This window comes from Scatophagus argus, chromosome 10, assembly GCF_020382885.2.
Source record: "Scatophagus argus isolate fScaArg1 chromosome 10, fScaArg1.pri, whole genome shotgun sequence".
Lineage (NCBI taxonomy): Eukaryota > Metazoa > Chordata > Actinopteri > Scatophagidae > Scatophagus > Scatophagus argus.
In genome coordinates, this window is record NC_058502.1 from 16,464,237 (window position 1) to 16,485,018 (window position 20,782).

Sequence of the window (20,782 nt, forward strand, 5' to 3'; positions counted from 1 at the left end):
TGTTGGCCTGCAGAGGGCAGCATGACACTGCATGAAACAGGACAGCGGTAGAGGCAGTTAACATACTGCAGTGTCCCTTAACCACAGCCAAGATTTATTTTTCCTCCACAAATCAGTGCTAATTTAAATAAGATGTTGTATTTGGGGAAAAGCGGAAGAAAGAAGACCACAAATAAAAGTCAGTATCTACTGTGCTGCAAATGAATGAATTCAAAGTAAGACCAGTGAGTTTCTGTCAGAAAAATGGTGTTTTTAATTCAGATCATTCCTCATATTATTGCAGACCCAAGCACATTTGGCCATACAGTAGCTCATAACAGCTGATTCCATGTGAAAAGCATAACACATAAAGCATATGCAGAACACTGTACCTTTAAGGAATTAACTGCAAAAACAAATAGATGCAAAAGATGGAGATTCTCTTTGAGCTTAATTCTCGTCTTAAGTGATTTTCCAAAAAACATCTGCTGCTGTAACATAAGCCTTCTCCACCACGGAGGTGAAAGGAAAAAAAATCCACACAATCCCTTTCAGTACAACGTCATGACATTCAAGGTCCATTGGGTCGGCCCAGTTTGCTGAAAACGAACAGAAATCTTTTTGTTTGCTTCCTCTCCATAAACATGGATCTTCTCTTCACTCATTCAAGCAAAAGTCTGCTGTTTTGCCATGTAAAACACACACACATGCGCTCTATAGGCCACTTTCTTAGGACAGAGCACTTAATGGCTGTTTGTAGAGGGGTGTGCAGGATTCCCACTAGCTTGGATCTGATGGTTTGTCGAGTTCCACCTTTACTCCTTTTTCCCCTGCACCTGCACACAAAGGACACACAATCACGCAAGAGATAATGTAAAGGAGCATTAAAAACCACTCTGGGCCTGAAACAATGGAAACTAAAATCGTGTAGTTTGTACATCTCAAATCTTACCTGTTAAGTACTTTTCTTTAGCTCTGGCTCGCTCCTCTGCATCAAAATACCACACTGTGATAGCATACCTGCAGAGACACACACATGAGAACATGGATTCAGTGCGAAACAGACTGCTTCATCTGAGTGTGTGCAGAGGACGGACTTGGACGCCGACCTGGTGGCAAAGGCGGGCTGAACCTCGTGAGGGTTCCGTCTGTCCGACCAGAACAGCAGCAGACGGTCGAATCTGGGCTCTATGTCGGCAAACTGGGCCTTTCCTTCTGGGAAGATTCGAAGAAGGCCACCGTGTTCCTGGAAGAAAAGAACAAGAAGAAACAACCCAGTCATGTATACAAATCAGGACAAAGCAGGAAGGTAAGGAGAGACTGTAGGAAGCAAACACTAAGTGAAGCCTCTGCAGTGATCACGTGTGTGGGTCTGACTCCTGTTGTGTTCATCCACACAGAAAGATATAACGTCGGGATTTATCGCCTACATAAAAGATCCACTTAAATCTATCTCATGTGAGGCTTTTCAATTATCAACATAGGACGACCGTGTTAAGGAAAAGGGTTGGTTGACTTGTAGGGCTAGGAGGAAAGCTCAGGATCGGAAGCGGCAGCGGGGGGTGGCTTTCCTGTGGAGGGATAGGAAGAATAACTCACAGGAAAACTGCTCTGGCTGGATAAAGGACCTGGAGAGTGAAAAAGCAGATTGCTGCGAGTGTGCCGCTTAAACTCTCACACAGCTGATATGATAGGCCCCTCTCTTCACACGCAAACTAGAGGAGAAGAAAGTTCTCACCCTTTGTTGGAAGAATAATGCTATTCGCATTTATACTACTTTGAATGAGGGGGAATGCCGGTGGTGCAACAAAACTAAATAAAGCACAATAGGGTCAAAGAAGACAGGACCACTGATCTTAACAACTGTTTGACTGCACGTATAACCAGGCTGGAATAACATTCAGTGTGCAGGTCTGTAAATGATGTATGGATTAGAATGAACACAAGATCGCCTGCAGGACATGACCTTCGAAAACTCTGGATAGGTACACCCAGTCAAACTGTGCAGGAACCCAATATCGGCAGACAACCCCTTTGCCTTTTTTTTAAATATTTTAAAACCTTAGCAAGAAAAAAAAATACACAAGGGATATAAAAATAGTAATTAGAAAAATCCCTACAGTACAATTATTCTGCTGTAATCTGTGCAAGCACTGAGACTTGAATTGGTTTGAATGTCACAGCAGGTCCTATCATAAGAGAATGCTGCTGTGCACTGGATGCAGAGCACACAATATAAACTGCATTATTTAACCATCATCCACTCTTTTATCTGCTCATGTGTTTCTTTTTAAACTCTTTAAAATTATCATCCTTTAGATTGTCATGAAAACAAAACCTATTTTTGATGCCATTGATGTTTATTATATTGTTTTCTGCAAGAGTCAGTGTATATGCATCTATTAATCACCTCTTTGGCTCGTCCTCTCTTCAAAGACCCCATCTACACATGAGGGATTCACAGGAAAACAAATTCGTGTCATCCAGATCTTCTTATTTAAATATTTTATGTAAATTTTACTGATATCACCTTCACCGCTTACTGCACACACTCTTATATACATATATTTATATCGTGTTTTTTTCTTTTTGTAAATACTTTATTTTTTATTATTATTTTTTTTTTATTTTGTTTGGTGCACAGGAGGGAGTCAAATTCCTTGTATAGTCACACGTAAATGGCAAATAAAGCTGATTCTGATTCTGATTCTTACCACCATATCACAGCTGGATTAAGTTGCTGGGAATGCAAACCCAGCATTCCTTACTGCAGCTGGTTAACAGCATTCAATTGGCAAAACACAGGGCAACCTTTATTACGAAGAAACCACTCAACACTGTATTTATGAAAACAGAGTTGAGTGAGATAGTTCATGGAAAAGTTTGAAAAATTACATTTTAAGATGACATAAAAAGCACCACATGAAGAGCAGCATGCTGAACCCCCAACTCCTCCGCACAGTAACTTCTAAATCAGATAGAACTTATTATAAATTATTATTGACTTTTTCCTAAAACAGTCAGTTTGTTTGGCTGCCCTGTAAACAGACACAGCTGTTCTTCTGTTGTATTTCTGATGAAGCTGCTGCCCAAGGAGTGTTTGCTGTAGTATTAAACCTAACTTGCTGTTACCATGGTAACCATGAGTGTCCACAAATCAACCGGGATTGAAGTCTCGAGGATTATAACTAACATTCACCCCTTCAGAGAGACAATGTTATTCTCAGGTTTCACTTGTTTACACGGCTGTGTGTTTTTATGCTAGGCTGTTTTTGAAAATGACTCAAAAGGACAAGCTGGTTAAATATGGGCCACATAAATAAATCCTATCTATATATACATATATTGTATATTCACGTAACTTCAGTGCTTCTAGACTGAAAGCTCTACAGATCGCCACTGCAAACGCACAGAGCCGGGGATGTTGAGGTTATGAGAAGACTGATACTGAGAACACATGTAAGAGTTTTGTTTCTAGCAGGTCATGGAAACAGCGGACGGAACAAACTGATGTCTGACAACAAATAAGATCTAGCCAAACTTGATACCAAAATGCCCGCTGACTGAAAGCACTTTTCACAAAAGGAAGTCACATGGTATACCCACAGCGACCCTGAAAAATGTTTTATCAATCACAACAAAGTTTCTTGTTAATCTGAATAGCGACGGCAAAAATGACAAGAATGATGTGTGCTTACTGCTGAGTCCTGTAATCATGACTGTTAAAGAGAGGTGTGAATATACATCTCTTCAGTATGTGCTAGCTGTGACAGAGCAGTCACCTTGACCCTGCTGGGAAACACTCTGAGCAACGTAAGCAGTTTAGAAAATGGACCACTGGATATTACACATCTCAGTACAGGGAAAATGTTACTGTATAGCATGTCTGAGTCTTAAGACACACTATTTTATTCCACGTTTGTAAGTGCAGTGTTTCTGAAAATAGCACCAGAGTAATTCTATGTTAGAATAGTCTATTTTCACAAATTCAAATTTAAATATTGAACAGCATTTCTTATTTGGTGCAGTTTAAACCGTAAAGTATACATAGCACAGAATCTGTATTTGTAACAGAAAGCAAAGTGGCTGGTTCATTTCTTCCACTGTGATTGTGGCTTGGCTGTATCTTTTCCTCCAGCGAGCTCAGTTTGATTCTTTTATTTGTGATGGGTCAGACATTAACAAGAGAAATGATGCACCGCATTGAGAATGTAACAAATACTTGAGTATCGCAGACTACTTGGAAGTACTTAATACAGTTACACATAACATACAACTGTATGGTCCTGCTATGTAAAAGTTAGAACATTAACGTGACACCTTTAAGTTGCTGTGAACAACTGAACCTGAACAGTTTAAAGAAATGGTGTAGTCTTGTTTAAAAACAACGGTTACGCACACTTCCTCCAGCCTCGACCACACCCTGCAGTGACAACCCTTAAACACCAGCATCACTAATGCATACAGTGTGCACATTCACACATAATTGAAAGAGCATTCCAAAGGCTGTGCAGGTGCTATCAGGATGAAACCTCCTAAATAATGTTCAGCCCACAATACAGCAGCAGAGATTTCACGCTTTGTACTGTGGGCTGAGTCCTTCACCTGTTAATGCCATTATGTTCACATTTTTATGTATCTGTATATGCAGCATATATTTTTTTTTTCAGGGAAATCTGCTCGACAAAATTATGAATTGATATTATAACACATAGTGGTTACATATAGGATTCGCTCATGGAGCCCTGGTATCCAGGCAACCACATTCTATAAAAGACTTCTCATCGCATGCCTAATAATACAGCCAATCATAGACAAGATTGTAATTATTCACATGTCCAAGGGGTTTCCATAATACGGCTCATTTGAATAATTGAAGCCTGTGCATGCAACATAACAACAAAAATCATGCAACAGCCTAGTTGATTAACATAATGGCAGTATGACCCACCTGATGCACATTAGTGCAAGTACCAACAGAAAAAAATGAGATATAAATGAGCAGATTGCATGATTATGTTAAGTCTGGGGGCATACTCAGAGCTAATATAATGCAAAACACTGCTGCAAAAGCTGGTCACAGGTTAGGGTGAATGCTATTTATCAGCATTTTTTGGCTATTAAGGAGGTAATGATGTCCAGGGTTTCATAACAACATGAGGAACCTACCATACTTCAAACAGGCCAGGTCATTTGCACACAATGTGCAGATGCACTGGGAGGGCTCAACAAAAAGAATTGCTGCTTGCCCCAAGCAAATAAAACACCATTTAGGGCTAGTGCATCGAGCAACGTGCTGGCTTGATTGGGCAAGTGGTAAAAACAGCATTAAACATATAGTTGGACAGCATTTACAGGATGCAAGCACAACTCCAACTATGTGTTGCTCAGTTTACCACAAGTTTGAGAGGAAACCAAATATGATTACATGTGACAATTTACTTTAATTTTAGACTTTGTTGTTATTCGATACTCGATAAGTGGAAAAAAAACCCTGAAATACATTAACAATAAACCCTGCTGTCCCTGCAGGTCATGTCATATGTCAAGGGAAAACATAATGAAAATCATGACAGGAAATGCAAAAATTGATTCAGTACTGATAAATTAGCTGTTTATGTAATTTTGTTTACCCTCTCATAACAGAAGTCAGGTCTTCAATACCCATACATTCATAAGCTGCCTTGCTACTTGTTTGATGACAGCTAATAAAGTTCCTATCGTGTTTAGTAGCACTTACAGTCAAAAGACAGACTCATCATGCATGGCCTGTATTCTGACCAGCATCCAGAGGCAAAACAGAGTTTCCTGTAATTGCGTAATTTTCATATGCAGGTCTGGAGGTCAAGTATGTGAGAGGAAGTCTACAAGACAATCTACTGACTGCTTAGGAGTCTTGTAGTGTCCTTGGAGAAGCATGAAAGCCATCCTTTCGCCTTACAGATGCTGCCTTCTGTTGTAAAGACTCGTTACTTCCTACTCTGCAGCATCCTGTTTATCTGTCTCAGATTGAAGAGGTGAGTTCCTTAACTACTTGTCCAATAATATTTACTGACAAACACTTAGTGTGTTCCACCTGGACACACTTTCTTATGCAGTTATGTTGCTACAATGGGTTTGCTATGGCTGTTCTCTGTTGCTGCACAACAGCATATTGTAACACAGTAAAATAAACAGTGAAAATTGCCAGGCTATGGAGAATCTAATCTAATGAGGTGATTATATTCAAAGCAGTTCTGTTTTGATGTTGAATGGAGAGGCTTGGATATACTTAATATTTTACTGGTTAAATAAAGTTGTGATATTTTTCAAATAATGTACCAAGTTCATCAATACATCAAAATTATTTTAAATGCTTATTTGATCCCTATACAGTATTTTTTCCTGCAATGATGTGAAACATACACTGCTGACATTATTTCTTCTGTCTGCATGTGAATTCACTTTCCTGCAGGGGGAACAATTGATGTGTGGGAGGTAGCGTGGAGGCACTCTTCTCCCCGATTGGGTGTGGCTGGATTAGAAAGATTTTCTGCGTTTTAATGGGATTATAAACAGAGAGTGGCCGAACAGCACGTACTGACACATAACCTCTACCAGTGACTCTGCTCAGATATGGAGTAGAACAGAATGGAGGGTGTCAACTGTGAAATGGAGGCAAAAACTATGCACTGACTTGTCACACACTTGTGACAGGAAGTCAAAGTGTGAAGACTAGACACCTGGTCTCTGTGCAAATTTTGTTTTGATGGTTACTTCAGTGATCGTTTCAAATCGCAAAAGAATCAAGAAACAGGACAATTAAATAAAGTTTAAATTCAAAATTCAAATGATTTGATTTAGTGAACATTATTTGCTCCACACATCACTCACATACCTTGGCACTCCAATCTTTATTAAGGTAATATATGCATGTGACACACCGTCCGTCGCCATTGGGGTTATCCACATGACGCACGTATCCAGTCCCGTTTCCAGGGTAACACGCCACCATTGCCTGAAGACAGGAAGATGAAAAAGTGTGATTAGTAAAAGTAGAGAAGCTGTGACAAAAGCACAAATGTATGCATCCAATGTCTAAATTTCCTATGTGTCAGTAAATAGACACAGAAATACAGCGGGAACATAAAGATGGAACTGTCAAGGCTGCATTAAAACTGCGTGCATTAGTGCAAATGCAGCTGCCTGTGTGGATCCGGCCAGTCAGAACTGGGGCTGTAGCTACTCGGATTGCCTTTGGTGGCCCATGATGTGAATGCAACAGACAGTCTTGGCACAGTCAGACTGCATTGTCCTTGCCTCACCTGCGCTGAGACTGACACAAGCACATGCCGCATACAGCACAGCTGCCTCATTATAAACTTTAAACTAGCGAGGAAATAAACCGGAGATATCATGCTGCACGTCAACTTCCCCTTGCCTTTTCCTGCTCTATTAAGACTGGCATGATCTGCTTGGGTGTTGGCAGTGAACCCCTGTGAGCTCTTGTAAACGTCTTGGTGTAAACAGCGGCCAAACACACTCATACAGTGCAGAAAGTCCATTGGGAATAAGGAGTAAAGAAAAAAAAAAATCTACAGCACTACACTGTGTGCCATTTCAGACAGCGTATAGGAAATCAGATATCAGACAACAGAAGAAGACAAAAGAGCTGAGGTGAGCAGGGAATGTACACAAATGCAGAGGGCAGATTCAGCCCTCATACATTGGGTCTAAGCAATGATATGACTAACAAAAGGCAAGTCACTCCACATTCTTCAATACACTTGAATCAACACAAACCATAGCAACATTATTATAAACACACACAGCAGACTAAGGTCCTTCGCTTGGTCTCGTGCCAATATAATATCAGACTCTCATGTCTGAAGCTGACAGCAGAGTATTTAAAGGATAAACTATATTTCTAAATATCTGGATTTGAAGAAGCGAAACTAAATCAGTGACTGGGGTGTCTACAGATACCTGCTGGACCACGTAGTTCTGAAAAGATTCATTTTGGTGTAGTGCGTACGTGCAAAGTCTTGCAATGCTCAGTGACTGAGGAAAAAAAATAAATCAATCATCCACACTACACATACGTCTGAATCTCATTCTATTGCGCATCTGACCACAGTTGCCTGCGTCACTCCACATTGTGCTCACATCTTTTGAGTGATGCAGGTTACCACTGGAATGCACAATATCAGGGCCTTCAAAGCCAAAAAACAACATAATGACAACATAAAGACAAGAGGTGTGTGTGTGTGTGTGTGTGTGTGTGTGTGTGTGTGTGTGTGTGTGTGTGTGTGTGTGTGTGCATGCGTGTGTGTGTGTGCATGCGTGTATGTCTCGGATGCACTAACTGACAAACCACTCTATCAATTCTTTCAAAAATGGTGGTTCCAAGAAGAAAAGGTTGCTGGGAATCAAGGCGGGTAAGGGGCACGCAAACTCACAAAGGGCTTCCTGTTAGTAAAACGCAATACAGTAAGTTTTACTATGTATGCCTGTGTGTGTAAAAGAGAGGGGGGCAGAGGAGAAGACTGAACTGCTGTAAACTTTGACTCTTGGCCTCCCTCCAGCGGGAGCAGTATTTTAATGGTTGTGCTACGTGCAGAGCGTGAGGAAGGTTGGCTGATCCTCGGCTATGTCAACCCTCCCACCCTTAACTGCTTGGCTCACACTGCAAGGCTGGAGATGGGTAAACAGTCTCTGCTAGGAAAAGTGTGTTTGTGTAGATTCAGATGTGTGAGGGTGGTGTGTGTGTGTGTGTGTGGGTTGAGTAAAGGTGTGGGAGCCTTGCTCTTTGCAAAAACTTTGCCAAAGCTGTTTCGCCTTTCATTTCCTTACACTAGACAGCAGCTAAAATATTCTAAAGCTTTAACTACTCCAGGAAAGCTTAAGTTATTAACAAAAGCAAGTTTGCTTTTCTGATAATATGTATTTTGGCCAGTTAGAAATTCTCAAAACCTTAAATGTGCTATGAGTAAGAATGGACCACATGTCAATTTCATACTCCAAACAAACTGGGGCTCCACTACTTGTCCACCCCATCATAAGAAACAAGGAAACGCACAATTACTCTCTTTCAACTAACAGCACGTGCCTCCTTGTCCAGTGCTGATGAGCTATTATACAAAAGTAAAAATATAGCAAGTCTGAAGAAGTGATTGGCGGCTACATCCACATGCACAGCCATTGCCATGTCATGGCATAGTCATGTCAAAGTGATGCCTTCATGAGTTTTAGGATGAACATTTAAGGAAAAATAATGATAAGCACTAAAATCCCAAAGAGTACACATGAAAGAGGGTGTAAACAAATTATCTGCAGAAAACACATGCAAAATGGAATGCAGATCAGCTGGAATCTGTAAATGCCAACCGTGTAAAAGGCGCTATTTAACTCTGGCTTGCGTTTCATGTGATCTGGTCATGAGGAACCAGCACAGCAGAGAGAGACACCACGTTCGATCAAATCTTGAGTCACAGAAACAAAGACGGCTTGAAGTTAAAGCCTTGATGAAAAATGCAACACGCAGCAGCAATGCAGACAGCATCAGAGTGCACGTATTACTATTAAATATGTGTATATTTCAATGTGGCCTGGTTCTAATAAATTACCAATGTCAATTCTCCACCAGAACATGACGACTCCTACGCTGCAGGAGGGTCTCCTTCCTTGCCGACCTTACCTCTAACCTTTATCCCTATTTGAGCTTCCGTTCTTCCCAGCCACTTATTGTTCCGCGTTCCATGGTGGCCCTCATTAGGAGGTTGACCTCGCTTGTCAGCCGTTTATTTACATTCCATAGGCACAGCGTCAGAGGCCGCCAAACTGCATCTCTAAAACCTCCGGTAAGGCCAGATGAAAGAAAAACTTTGTCATAGATGCATATTAGGTGAGCATAATAAATACTCATAGTCAAATGAAGCATTTAACAACCATTTTAAGGTTGGTAATGTTTTGTTCCATTTTCATATGTTCCTAGAGTTCCCAATGTTTATTGCAGATGCTGGTGTTAATTCAAGACAAGTATTTTTATAACTGATATTTATTTTTGTCATGACACGACAATCATTACAAAAATACAAGGACCCAAAGTCACTGTAATACGAAGGACCCTTGGGAGAGATTAATCTGTTCCATGGAAGTCATGTACTGCTGTTTATTTTTCCTCCTCATTATCAATTTGTTTCAGACAACTGCAGCACAAAACACAAATAAATCAAATTTGAATTGAATGGGGTGTGACAAACATGGGTAGGATTAACATTATTTGTGAGGCTAAACCAACAGACTTACTGTAAACTAAAACATGCCTCTTCTAAATTTGGCATTTTTCTCTGTGTATTCCCGTCTCAGTAAATGGATATGACTGTATTCAGGTGTTTCCACAGTAACACTGATATAAACTGAGTACTTTAGTACAACCAAATATTAATCAAAAGCTTACATTTAAGGCACTTATTATAAGTTACTAAAGTGGTTATTAAATTACAGTGGAAAAATTTCAATGATTTCTCCGTACCTCCTGCGTTACCATGGCAGACTCAACTGCTGGCACTTTATTGGCTTATCATCTTAAAATTAGAAAGCGACGGGACGCTCACTTCAATATCTTATCTAAATAACCCGTTATATCAGAGTAACGAAATAACTAGGTCAAAAAGGGGAGACAAAGTGACCACTAGAGCTGCAACATTTAGGGAACTAATCAATTAAGCAGCGGATTATCAAATTAACTGTCAGCTATATTAATACAGATTAACAGCTTTGGGTTATTTTATAGGGGAAAAAATGTCCTAATTCTGAGATTTCAGATTCTCAATTCTCAAAAAGATCAATATTGAAGGGGTCCACAATCTACATAATTAGAAAGATCTTATTAAAATGTCCTCTTCCTGCTGTTTCCAAACTGCACATAATCTCATGGAGTAGCAGATCTGCGATATGTGAACAAACCAACTGAGTGATGTAGCAAACTAGATAATTATAATGATTGGTTGAATTAATTCCATACTGAAAATAACTGTTAACTGCAGCCCTTGTGAACACCTTACATGTTGAAACAATAACACCTTCTGTATATGGGAAAATCTTGAACTGAAACTTCATCTTCAGTGCAGTATGTCTTAAAGCAGCAGAAAAACACACCGCTCAGCAGGCATGCTCAGTACCTCCAGGCCAGTGCACACAACATCGTCTAACAGTGCTTTTTAAACAATTAGCTGTTTTGACGTCAACTACGCCTGTCAGCTAAGGATTTCAATCCCTTGCCAAAAATGCAAAACTTTACCATATGTTGACAGCTTCGTGTTGAACAAATACGTACGTATGCCAATGATTCTGCGGAGCAGAGAGAGAATCTCAGTGTCCCTGCTTCAGAGGGCCATTTGTGGTACGCTTGTGGTTTTGTCATGACCACCACAGAATCATAAATAATGAAAATTCCATTATGAAATGAGATGGATTCATAAAGCTATGCCAAGTGGTGTACAAGTGAAAAAACAGCCCTGTAGTGGCTCATGTGGGTGAAGAGGAATTTACCCGGCCAGACGGGGCTTGCTTCAAAACCATTTTTATGGCTTATTTCCAGAGGAAAGTGAGTGGTTAAAAGCAGAAATGCTTTTCAGTAACTAACCCAATAACTGCACCTTTACCAGATTATCATTTGAGTTCATTTCAGTTATTTACTTCAGCTACATTAATCCAATTTAATTCTAATTCAATTCTCATTAATCATCCTGTTTTTATTTACTTATTTTAGAGAGGTTATTAACATCAGCATTTAAATAAAGCACAAAAATCATTAATGCTGCATGATGTTCACCAGAAAGTCAAGGCTGAAAATTGTCTTTGATTTTTGTTTTCTGTTTATTCACTAATCATTTCATAATATGTCTTTAGCACTAAAGTGAATATTGGTAAGTTTCAAAAAGGACCACCACTATTCACAAAAAACCTCACTGCCTGAATGACTGCAGCCCAGCAGCTCACTCACCTCTACCATCACAAAGTACATCACCTCCTCCCTGGATGGACAGCAACTTGCACATAGGTCAAACAGATCAACAGACAACACCATCACCCCTATGGCGGGTCCTGGCTCCAACTAAATCCTCAGCTAATCCAAAAATAGGAAAAATAGGCAGAGTACAGACTTCTTGGACAGCCTGTTAGTACAATTAACTGCACTGAAAGCCACAGCTGCTGTCCACCATTTGCATGAAAAATTCTCAACAGACACGACCGAGAGGTCAACTTCGGTGACCCATATTAGCTGAGTTTACCAGACAGCTAGCAGCTAGCAGCCATGCTCTTAATTATGCATAACTTTAAACCTGAAAATAATTTGCAGGAGTGGCTTATATAAATATTTACCGCACATAAAGTTGTCATGACAATGGAAACAAACAAAGAGACAGTATGTTAGAGAGGCATTACATTTACCGGGTCAATGAGTTACTAGTCCAGTAATGGGAAAAGTAAAGTTTTGGGTGTCATAGCCAACAATACAACAAATCTCATTCAAGCTACAGAATATTACATCATCCATCTTTGCTCACCACCTCTTAGCTTTTTTATGCACAGGCGTTGATAAACTACAGGTTATGAACTTCATATACAAATATGTGAGATTATCAGTTATCTTATAGCTATCATGAGAAGCAGGCAATTAACACTTAACTGTATTGACCGAAAAAAAAATACATGTGCATTTCTTCAGTACATATATATCTGTGTGAGGAGCTGCCTTCAATTTGTAAGAGCACAGGGAGGGAGTCTGAAAAGTAAGAGTTTTTTTGCCAATGTCTGTGTTACATAAAAATAAAAGAACTTGACCATCATTTTCCTTAAAGTGCTCATCACTACTGGTCTGGGATTTAAAAAAATAGGGGAATGACTCCATCAGACAATCCATCAGATAATTCTGACCTCATGTTGACCTGATCACTTGGAAGGACACGCTGATCACTGTGATGGTATCAGTTATCCTGGTTCATGCACTGATGTGAGCCATGAACTGGGGTGGAGCAAAGAGGAAAAGCTGCAAGGGGTCTGCTCACTTCACAGAAGAGATGCTTATCCAAACACAAGTACAAACAGTAAAGGATGGAGACCTTGTAGTGCAGGGGAGTGTGGGAACCAAGACAGTTTGGGCCCCGGCCCGGGATCGCTCACTGTTTTATCTGTCAGACAGTGGTGCTGCGTCTAAAGGAAATCCCTGTTTAAAGTAATGACCTAGTTTATTCTTTTCTTCTTTACTGTAGCCTGTGAACAATAGAGGGACGTACACAGCAGCGGCGCTACCCTTCACCCTCAATATGTTGCAGCGGAAACACAACCACAATTTCTGGTATCACTAGGCAAATTCTCTGAAGGGGATTGTGTAAAGTCAGTGGCCTTGTAATTTTTAGCACACTCTGGTGGTGTCTCCCATTGACAAACAATAGATAAACGAATTGGCTGGACACTGTGACCTGCTTAAAGCTTTCTCTGGAATAAACTATGCAGAGATCTACTCCTATAAACAGGCCGGCTGCTTCTACATTCTTGATTGGTCATGAGATCATAAAGGCTAAGCTCGGCAGAATCAGAGAGCGCCTTCAAAATTGTCCTGCAATCAATCAGGTGGTGTTTAAAGCACAGTGCAGAAATCTACAGCATTGTGTCTGTTTTGTGTACGAAGATCATAGTGACTGCTGAGTCCGACTGAATGGCCCCATCGTGTCTGTGTGTGAGCCAAGTGAGCTCATTCGGTAATTGGATCAGTCACTGATACTTTCTTGTTGCCAGTGGTAGAAGACTGAACACACGCAAGAATTATCACTTGAAAAACTGACAAACTAGAGGAAGCCATTTTGACCCAAAGGGTTTTGAACAAACTACTCAAGACAAGGCAATAAAAGCTCAAGCAATCTCTCATTATGAAATTAGTTCCATAGTTCCCTGGCATTCTGAACAGCACTAATGAAAGCTACAATAAATAACTTCACTAATATCTTATCAATTAATCAATTAACCACTGTGTACTGAATCGATAATTTATGATTTGATTAGGATAGTTTGTATCTTGTATCACCGCACAGTAAACAGAGAAATAAACATGTGCTCAAAGTCACGCTAAAATGTATCTGGATTTAAATAAATTCTATCAAAATGCTCCTCTCATCCAATAATCCAACTTGATTTATCTCTCCGTGATGTTACACACAAAACATTAGATTACAGCAACAATAAGGATCACGGGCATCATTAGAGACTCAAACTGACTGCAGGATGGCCTCATACTTGACCGTGGATGGCAAGTGAGCCTGTGCTCTGACTAAGTCTAAAAATATTACATTTATTGTTGACTGTATGACAGAAAAACAATAAGGAGGAAAAAGGTGGTATGCAAGGTGCCGCCTCGGGCATGCTGGCACTGTAGGCGGAAGGAACGAGGGACTCTCACAGCCTGCAGCATAACGTATAGCCGGCTCCAACACCCAGAGAACCTCCACCACATGACTTCCTCTAGCCGACTTACCCTACAGAGCTTTAAGATTTAGGTCAACGGTCAACTTCCTTACGAAAGCACACATGTCCACAGTTACTCTGTGACATGACAAATGATGCAACAAGTAACGCAACATTCAAGTATATGAAACACACTGCACATTATTAACCACGGTATTTTCTTTCTCAATATAATCAAGCGCCTTGATTTGTGAGATGTTCAAAACACCGAATTAACTAGTATTTTATGTCACAGTTTTTGAAAGGAACTTTAAGAAATATATTTTAATGTCTTCCATAACTTTTATCCATACTGCCCATACCTCTATTGTATTTAAGACAGTGACAATTATGATTTATTTGTTGAATATTTTCTCAATTGGTCAATAAAAATGTTTTAAGGAACTGAAAAACGCAAACAATTCCCTAAACCTCAAGGCAACACTTTTAACACTTTTTCATCCTTTTTAAATCATACAGTCCATAATCCAAAGACAGTAAATTTATTTTGATGCAAGTCAAAGGAAAGCAGAAAATCCTCAAAACTGAGAAGCCTGAACTTAAGAATAATTGACATTTTTGCTTTGAAAATTATTCCACTGTCAATAAGGTAGCAGACTAAAATTCTGTTGATCAATTAATCAATTAACCAACTAATCATTTCAGTTCTAGTTAGGCTGACAAAATAAAATTGGAGTTGATTTTCAAGATTATAGTTTTCATTCATCTAAATGACAAGTGGGTGTCCCTGCTAATAACTACGCAAAACAAAATATTGTATTGAATGCATTATATTGTTAGGAGTCTATTCTCTGAAGGTCAAACCACAGTATATCTAAATCCAGCTTTTAAATGATCTACAAGGTACAAAAAGGCAAGCCAGACATAGTTAGCATGCTTCATGTACAGCAACATAACTGTATAAATGCTCACCCTGTACACTAGCAGTGAAAAGGTTTATAATGCAGCCTTTTATACTGACAAGTCTACATGCTGAACACACCAACATTCACTGGGACGCAGTGAGACAGGACAACTGTGTTGCTTTAAATCTTTATACGCTCCCTGATAATACTATGATGGCATCAGTGAGCCTTCAACATGCTGGAGCTGCACAGAAACAAACAGGCCCTGTTGCCTACGACTTCCCACAATGTTATCAAATGAAAAGGGGAAATGGAAACAATGACATTAAATAACTGTTTGGGCAAAATCTTTTTCCTCTATCTTCCCCAAAGCAAAATGCGCTTACATTGTGTTGTATTCCTTTGAGCCATCGATACCGGCGGCCTTCCATTTGTGCAAGTCATGCTGATTGTGGCTGGTCACAGTCCAGGAGCGTGTTTGCCAAGGCAAATAGGGCAGTAGGTGAGGAAGTCAAGTTCTCAGCAGAGTCTGACTCAGTGGCCAGCTGCATGGCTCGAGTGCACAGCGTGACCTCTAACTGGAATACTGCGCTTTCTGAAAAAGGTTTTACGTCTACTAAGAACAAGGGAAAAAACACAACTGGACAGGAAGAGCAGCATAAAAATAACAGTGGACAACATTCAGAGCTGTGTGCCAGCACAAAAACACTAAGTGTCTGAAGCAAGAGAGGGCCACAGGCTTCAATCCACTGTGTGTACTTTCACTGCTAGATCCCTTTAATGTCAAGCACGGTGATAAGGGAAGATGATAATGTCAGTTGACAAATGCAAAACAGTGGCTACCCTCAGCAGGGATTCGCTTAGCGTTCAGGGGTCGTATGCACAAACATTCAGAGAATACGCTCAGTGAGCTCCTAACTTAGCCTAAATATTTCTGACAAAACTCTCAGAGCAACTCCAAGCAACAAAGAGACACAAACGTGTAACTTAGTGCAGATGTGTGGTTGACCTCATTGCTAGGCATGTTCTAAATACTGTGATGATGGCCACTACGAAATAAATAGGCCTAATCATAGCATTTAGTCATGTAATGAACATGTAACAAATATTTTAGAAATTATATATTTACCATGCAGGTAATTGCAGTTTTTAATCTATTTCATACTGACCGATATAAAACCCTTTTAAGAGGAAAATTCAGTCCCAGCATCACAGCACAAACCAAGAGGTGAACGTGAGAGAACATAGTGCAGCAGATACACCTCACTGCATTTGGCTGTGTGCACCTGTAAAGAGTATGGAAAGTGGTGTTATTTGCTACGGTCTACAGCAAGAGGGAGACTGTGAAAGCACTGCAACTGATTCTGTGAGCGCCCTGCTGAGGGACGGCTGTGACAGGCTCAAGTTATCACCGTCACACGTTTCCAGCTGCCAAATATCTTAGTTTTGCGACCACTAGTGTTCTAGTATTGGGTGGGAGATGTGAGTGCACCTCTAATGAGATTGACCTCAAACTGCACAATCTCCTCTGTAGTGTTTCACTGACTCCCTGTAATTCAAAATGTTTCCCCTGCAGTCTTTAAGGCATTTCTCCTCTGCTTAGAAACTCTTACAAGTGCGCCCTCCTACTCCTAACAGTGTGCCACCTTCAGAGTTCTCATAAGGGTCAAGACGCTTAGACGAGGATCTAGACTGAAATGTAAGGAGAAATTCTTAGAAAAAGTATTTTCTTAGAAATTCATCACTGGGAGCCACTTTTCTGAACACAGACACAGGTATATCATTTTTTATGTGCCAATCCTAATCCTTTTAGGGAATGACTTTTAATTTTCTCTCCCCTGACCTTTTGCACTGACCAACTTAATTTCAGTTTATCATTGCAGAACAGCCGTATTAGACTGCATTTGTTTGATATAGGTGAACCTAATAAGCTGGTTTGCATCTTTAAAAAAATAGTGAAATCTTCAGGATATTTTCCCGAAGAGGGGAGGAAATGGGAGAGTCTCAGAGCAGCTCATCTTCTCCCGGCTCAGTCTAATGCCACAAGGTCATGGCGACCAGATCTGGTGAAGAGTCGCAGATCACACGCAACCCAGCAGCGGTGCTGGGGAAAGGTTGACATTGCTTTGGGCTGACGTAGGTTGCATTTTTAAAACAGCACAGAGCAGTTAGAGAAGAGCAGCAGCCAGACATGATGAGCAACCAGCCTGAAAATGAGACTACTCATAACTTCAGATATTTTCTTCGAAAACACATCTCAGTGAGATAGAAGCTGCCCACAGTTTCCTCCTGCCTGCACCGCCAACCTCCAAACATGCAGATCTTCCTTTCAACGTAAGAACGCTGTCTAACCTATTGCACGTGATCGTGTACTTATCACTGACAACCAAACTCTTATAGTTCACGACCTCTCTACAGCGAGGTCAGGGGCTGCAGTCGGCTACAAAACAGTTACCATGGGGATGATTCAGCAGCAAGAGTTAAGACTTCACACAGTCTGACACAGTCCCATTTCTCCCTCTGTTTATCAAATGGCTGCAGCATCCTGTTCTTTTTGCTATAAAAAGAAATAAAAGGATAAACGTGCCTGTGATGTGCACAGTTTTGAGCAAAGTGAGCAGGATGTCTGTCCTGGTTTCTCAATGCGCACAGCAGCACGTGTCCATCAGACCTGTATGACCTGGAGAACATGTGCAGTGTGTTTCACAGTCCCACTGTGTCATTATGCTGGTGTATGCTGCCTGTGTACACAAAGCTGAAAAGACAATCTAAGAAATCAATTCAAATGAAAATCCATCAACAAAACTATTCAGCAACTGCCCTGATAACTGAATAATCATTTAAATAATTTTTCAAGAAAAAAATGACAACATTTTTGTAGTTGAAGTTTCTAAATTGTTGAGATTATCTGGACAATCTTGGATAATGTGGCTTTTCTTTTTAATAGTTTCTTTACATTTTATGAATCATACAACTGCTTGGGAATAATTGAGAGTAGAGTTGCAGCCCCTTAACAGCCCAGCAACACATCCTACTCTCATTAACATTGCCATCAGCAGCAATGGAGTGACACTGGATGATTATCATGTCCCGTTGCTTAAGCACAGTACTGAATTCTATCAGATTAATGTCAGAAAATTAAAAAAAAAAAATCAAGTTCTATCAAGTTTTATATCTCACAGCACATAATATTTCTTGAAATAATAGCAAAGCATTTGCTCAAACAAGAAAAAGTTTTGTTTTCAATCCTTTAAAGTGTCAGTGTAACTGGTAATAATAATAATAATAATAATAATAGAAATATTATTATTATCATGCACACTGTGACATTTTCTCTGATGGTTATCATACTGCAAAAATGTCATATCATAGAAAACCTTGTTGTAATGTTATGATTTAATTGAAAAGGTTGCAGAGAGGTGTTGACTCCACTTTTTGTCCACACCATTTTAATCAACCAGGGCAGACTGAATATGAAAAAGCCTCTTAAATGAGTGCACAGTTGAATGAGCACCTCTCCAACTCTTTCCATGAAATCTGAACCTTACAGTCTTAATGAAGGTGTGATTTAGTGCAGCACTGCAGGGTAGGACTGCACTATCCTCAACTGAGAACCATGGGCAAACACTGAGACTAAAATCTGTACTGCTACTGAGTATTACAGTAGTAATACATCCTGTACATATGCAAAGCACCGGCTTTAAAGGAGGATACTCTACAGCTCATTCTATACTTATGCTGGTTGTGTGTTGCTACCTGCTGCAATACTTACTTTTGTCCTTCCATTTATTGTGTAGTTTCCCAGTTTGCCGTTACAATGTCTAATCAAGTCGTCCATACGACTCATCAGAAAGCGGATCTTCTCGCAGCCGGGCTCCCTCCCCTCTATCCACGTGATTTTGTCACCTCTGATGTCTTTAGTAGAGTCGCTTTTTTGACTGACTAACTGTCCGTCTGTGAACTTGCCCGTTTTGTGCAGGGCTTTGACATTGTCCAAAATGCCTTGTCCAGTCTCTGCTCCTAAAAAGTTATCCACTACACAGATACCATGCTTGTTCATACAAGGGACTATGCACTCCGTGGCAAGTTTTTGAGGGGATGAGCTTGTTTGTCCATTAGGTGTGGCGGTGTCGTTGGACCCGTCCTCTCCCGCTCTGTCACCGGCCCCATGTGCTTCTGTGTTTGTGGTTCGAGGTGATGATGCACTGTCGGTCTGCTCGGGGCTTAACTTCTTATCTCTGCATTTGTCCGGTTCTTTGTCGTCCCCCAACGGCGGAGTCTGTTTGGGAAGCTGCCCCTTGTCTGCCTCCTTACAGATAAGCTTGTGTTTCTTCCAGTGCTGTTTCTGGTGCTCCTTGCTGCAGTAGAAGGAGCTCCGGCACCTGCCACACTTGAGGAGGTTCTCCATTTTCCCACAAAGTTCACAGTACTGTCGGTCTCGTTCCAAATCGCTCTGCTGCTTCTCCATGTTTGCGGCTACAGTGAGTACGCTGCGCCTTTAATTCCAATCCTTCACACGCGCCCTGCTAACCGACAACTTTGGAAACGATCCACTGCCTCTGCCACGCTACACCGAGCGAGAAGGGAAGCTAAGACTCAATACCTCGCCATTTTAGCACACTTACTTGCTCTTCATATCCTGTATCAGTGAAATAATACGACATTGTGTGACCTGGGCCGAGCGTTTTGGGCTGGGGCTTCAGGAGGCATTTCTGCTGGCTAGCTGTCGGTTCGAGGGTACTGCATGGCGCCGCTCGGTGTATGCTCAGCCTCTCTGTGGGCCAGCCTGCCGTGACGTCCACACACTAGCACCGCCCCTCTCTCGCCTCCTTCACGGGCTGTCGGGCAGACGAAATTCACAAAACGGGTCAAAACTCGTGGAAATGTATGAACAAAAGTATTGGGGCACCTCACCACTACACTAACAGGGACTTTAATGATATTCAAGATTCAAGATTCAAGATTCAAGATTCAAGAGTCTTTATTGTCATTATGCAAGCATAACGAAATTTTGTGCAGATTCTCAGCTTCAAAACACACTTATAAATAGGAAAATAAAAAATTGCACACCTTAGAAGAAAATATAAAAATATAAAATACAAAGTACAAAATGCAGAATACAGAGTGAGGTAGATAAAACAAAGTGCACTAGTGCCAGACTATCGCATTGTAAATACACAAACATTAATGTGGAATTTTCCAATAATATATATATATACACTGCTTAAAGCCCAGTTTGTTAAAAAATCTTTTCCAAATGGGAATTTTTACTCTTACAACAAAATGAGTTTCTTGCTTTTTGGCTTTGCCACCTCATCCAGAGTCTGTGTAGAGCTACACGTTCATTTTGCAACACTTACCATAATAGTGGTAGCACTTCTAGCTGCATAGGATCCAAATTGCATACATTTGCACAGAAAGCAAGTTTTCAAAGCATATGGAAACTGTGTCAA

General features: G+C 40.5%; 1 protein-coding gene across 2 annotated transcripts; it reads right to left on the reverse strand.

Annotated features, from left to right (window-relative positions):
• Positions 1-229: 229 nt before the first annotated feature.
• Positions 230-20,136, reverse strand: egln1a (egl-9 family hypoxia-inducible factor 1a). Of its 2 annotated transcripts, XM_046401100.1 has the most exons (6): positions 19,102-20,136; positions 6,857-6,976; positions 2,390-2,422; positions 1,089-1,225; positions 932-999; positions 230-815 (listed from the first exon to the last, which is right to left on the reverse strand). In XM_046401100.1, exons 1-6 carry the CDS (start codon positions 19,795-19,797, stop codon positions 760-762), a joined length of 1,110 nt encoding a protein of 369 aa, XP_046257056.1. In that variant the 5' UTR covers positions 19,798-20,136; the 3' UTR covers positions 230-759. The 2 variants fall into 2 exon arrangements, with proteins under 2 accessions (XP_046257056.1, XP_046257057.1); XM_046401101.1 differs by lacking the exon at positions 2,390-2,422 and having other exon boundaries at positions 19,102-20,132.
• Between the last annotated feature and the right edge of the window lie 646 nt (positions 20,137-20,782).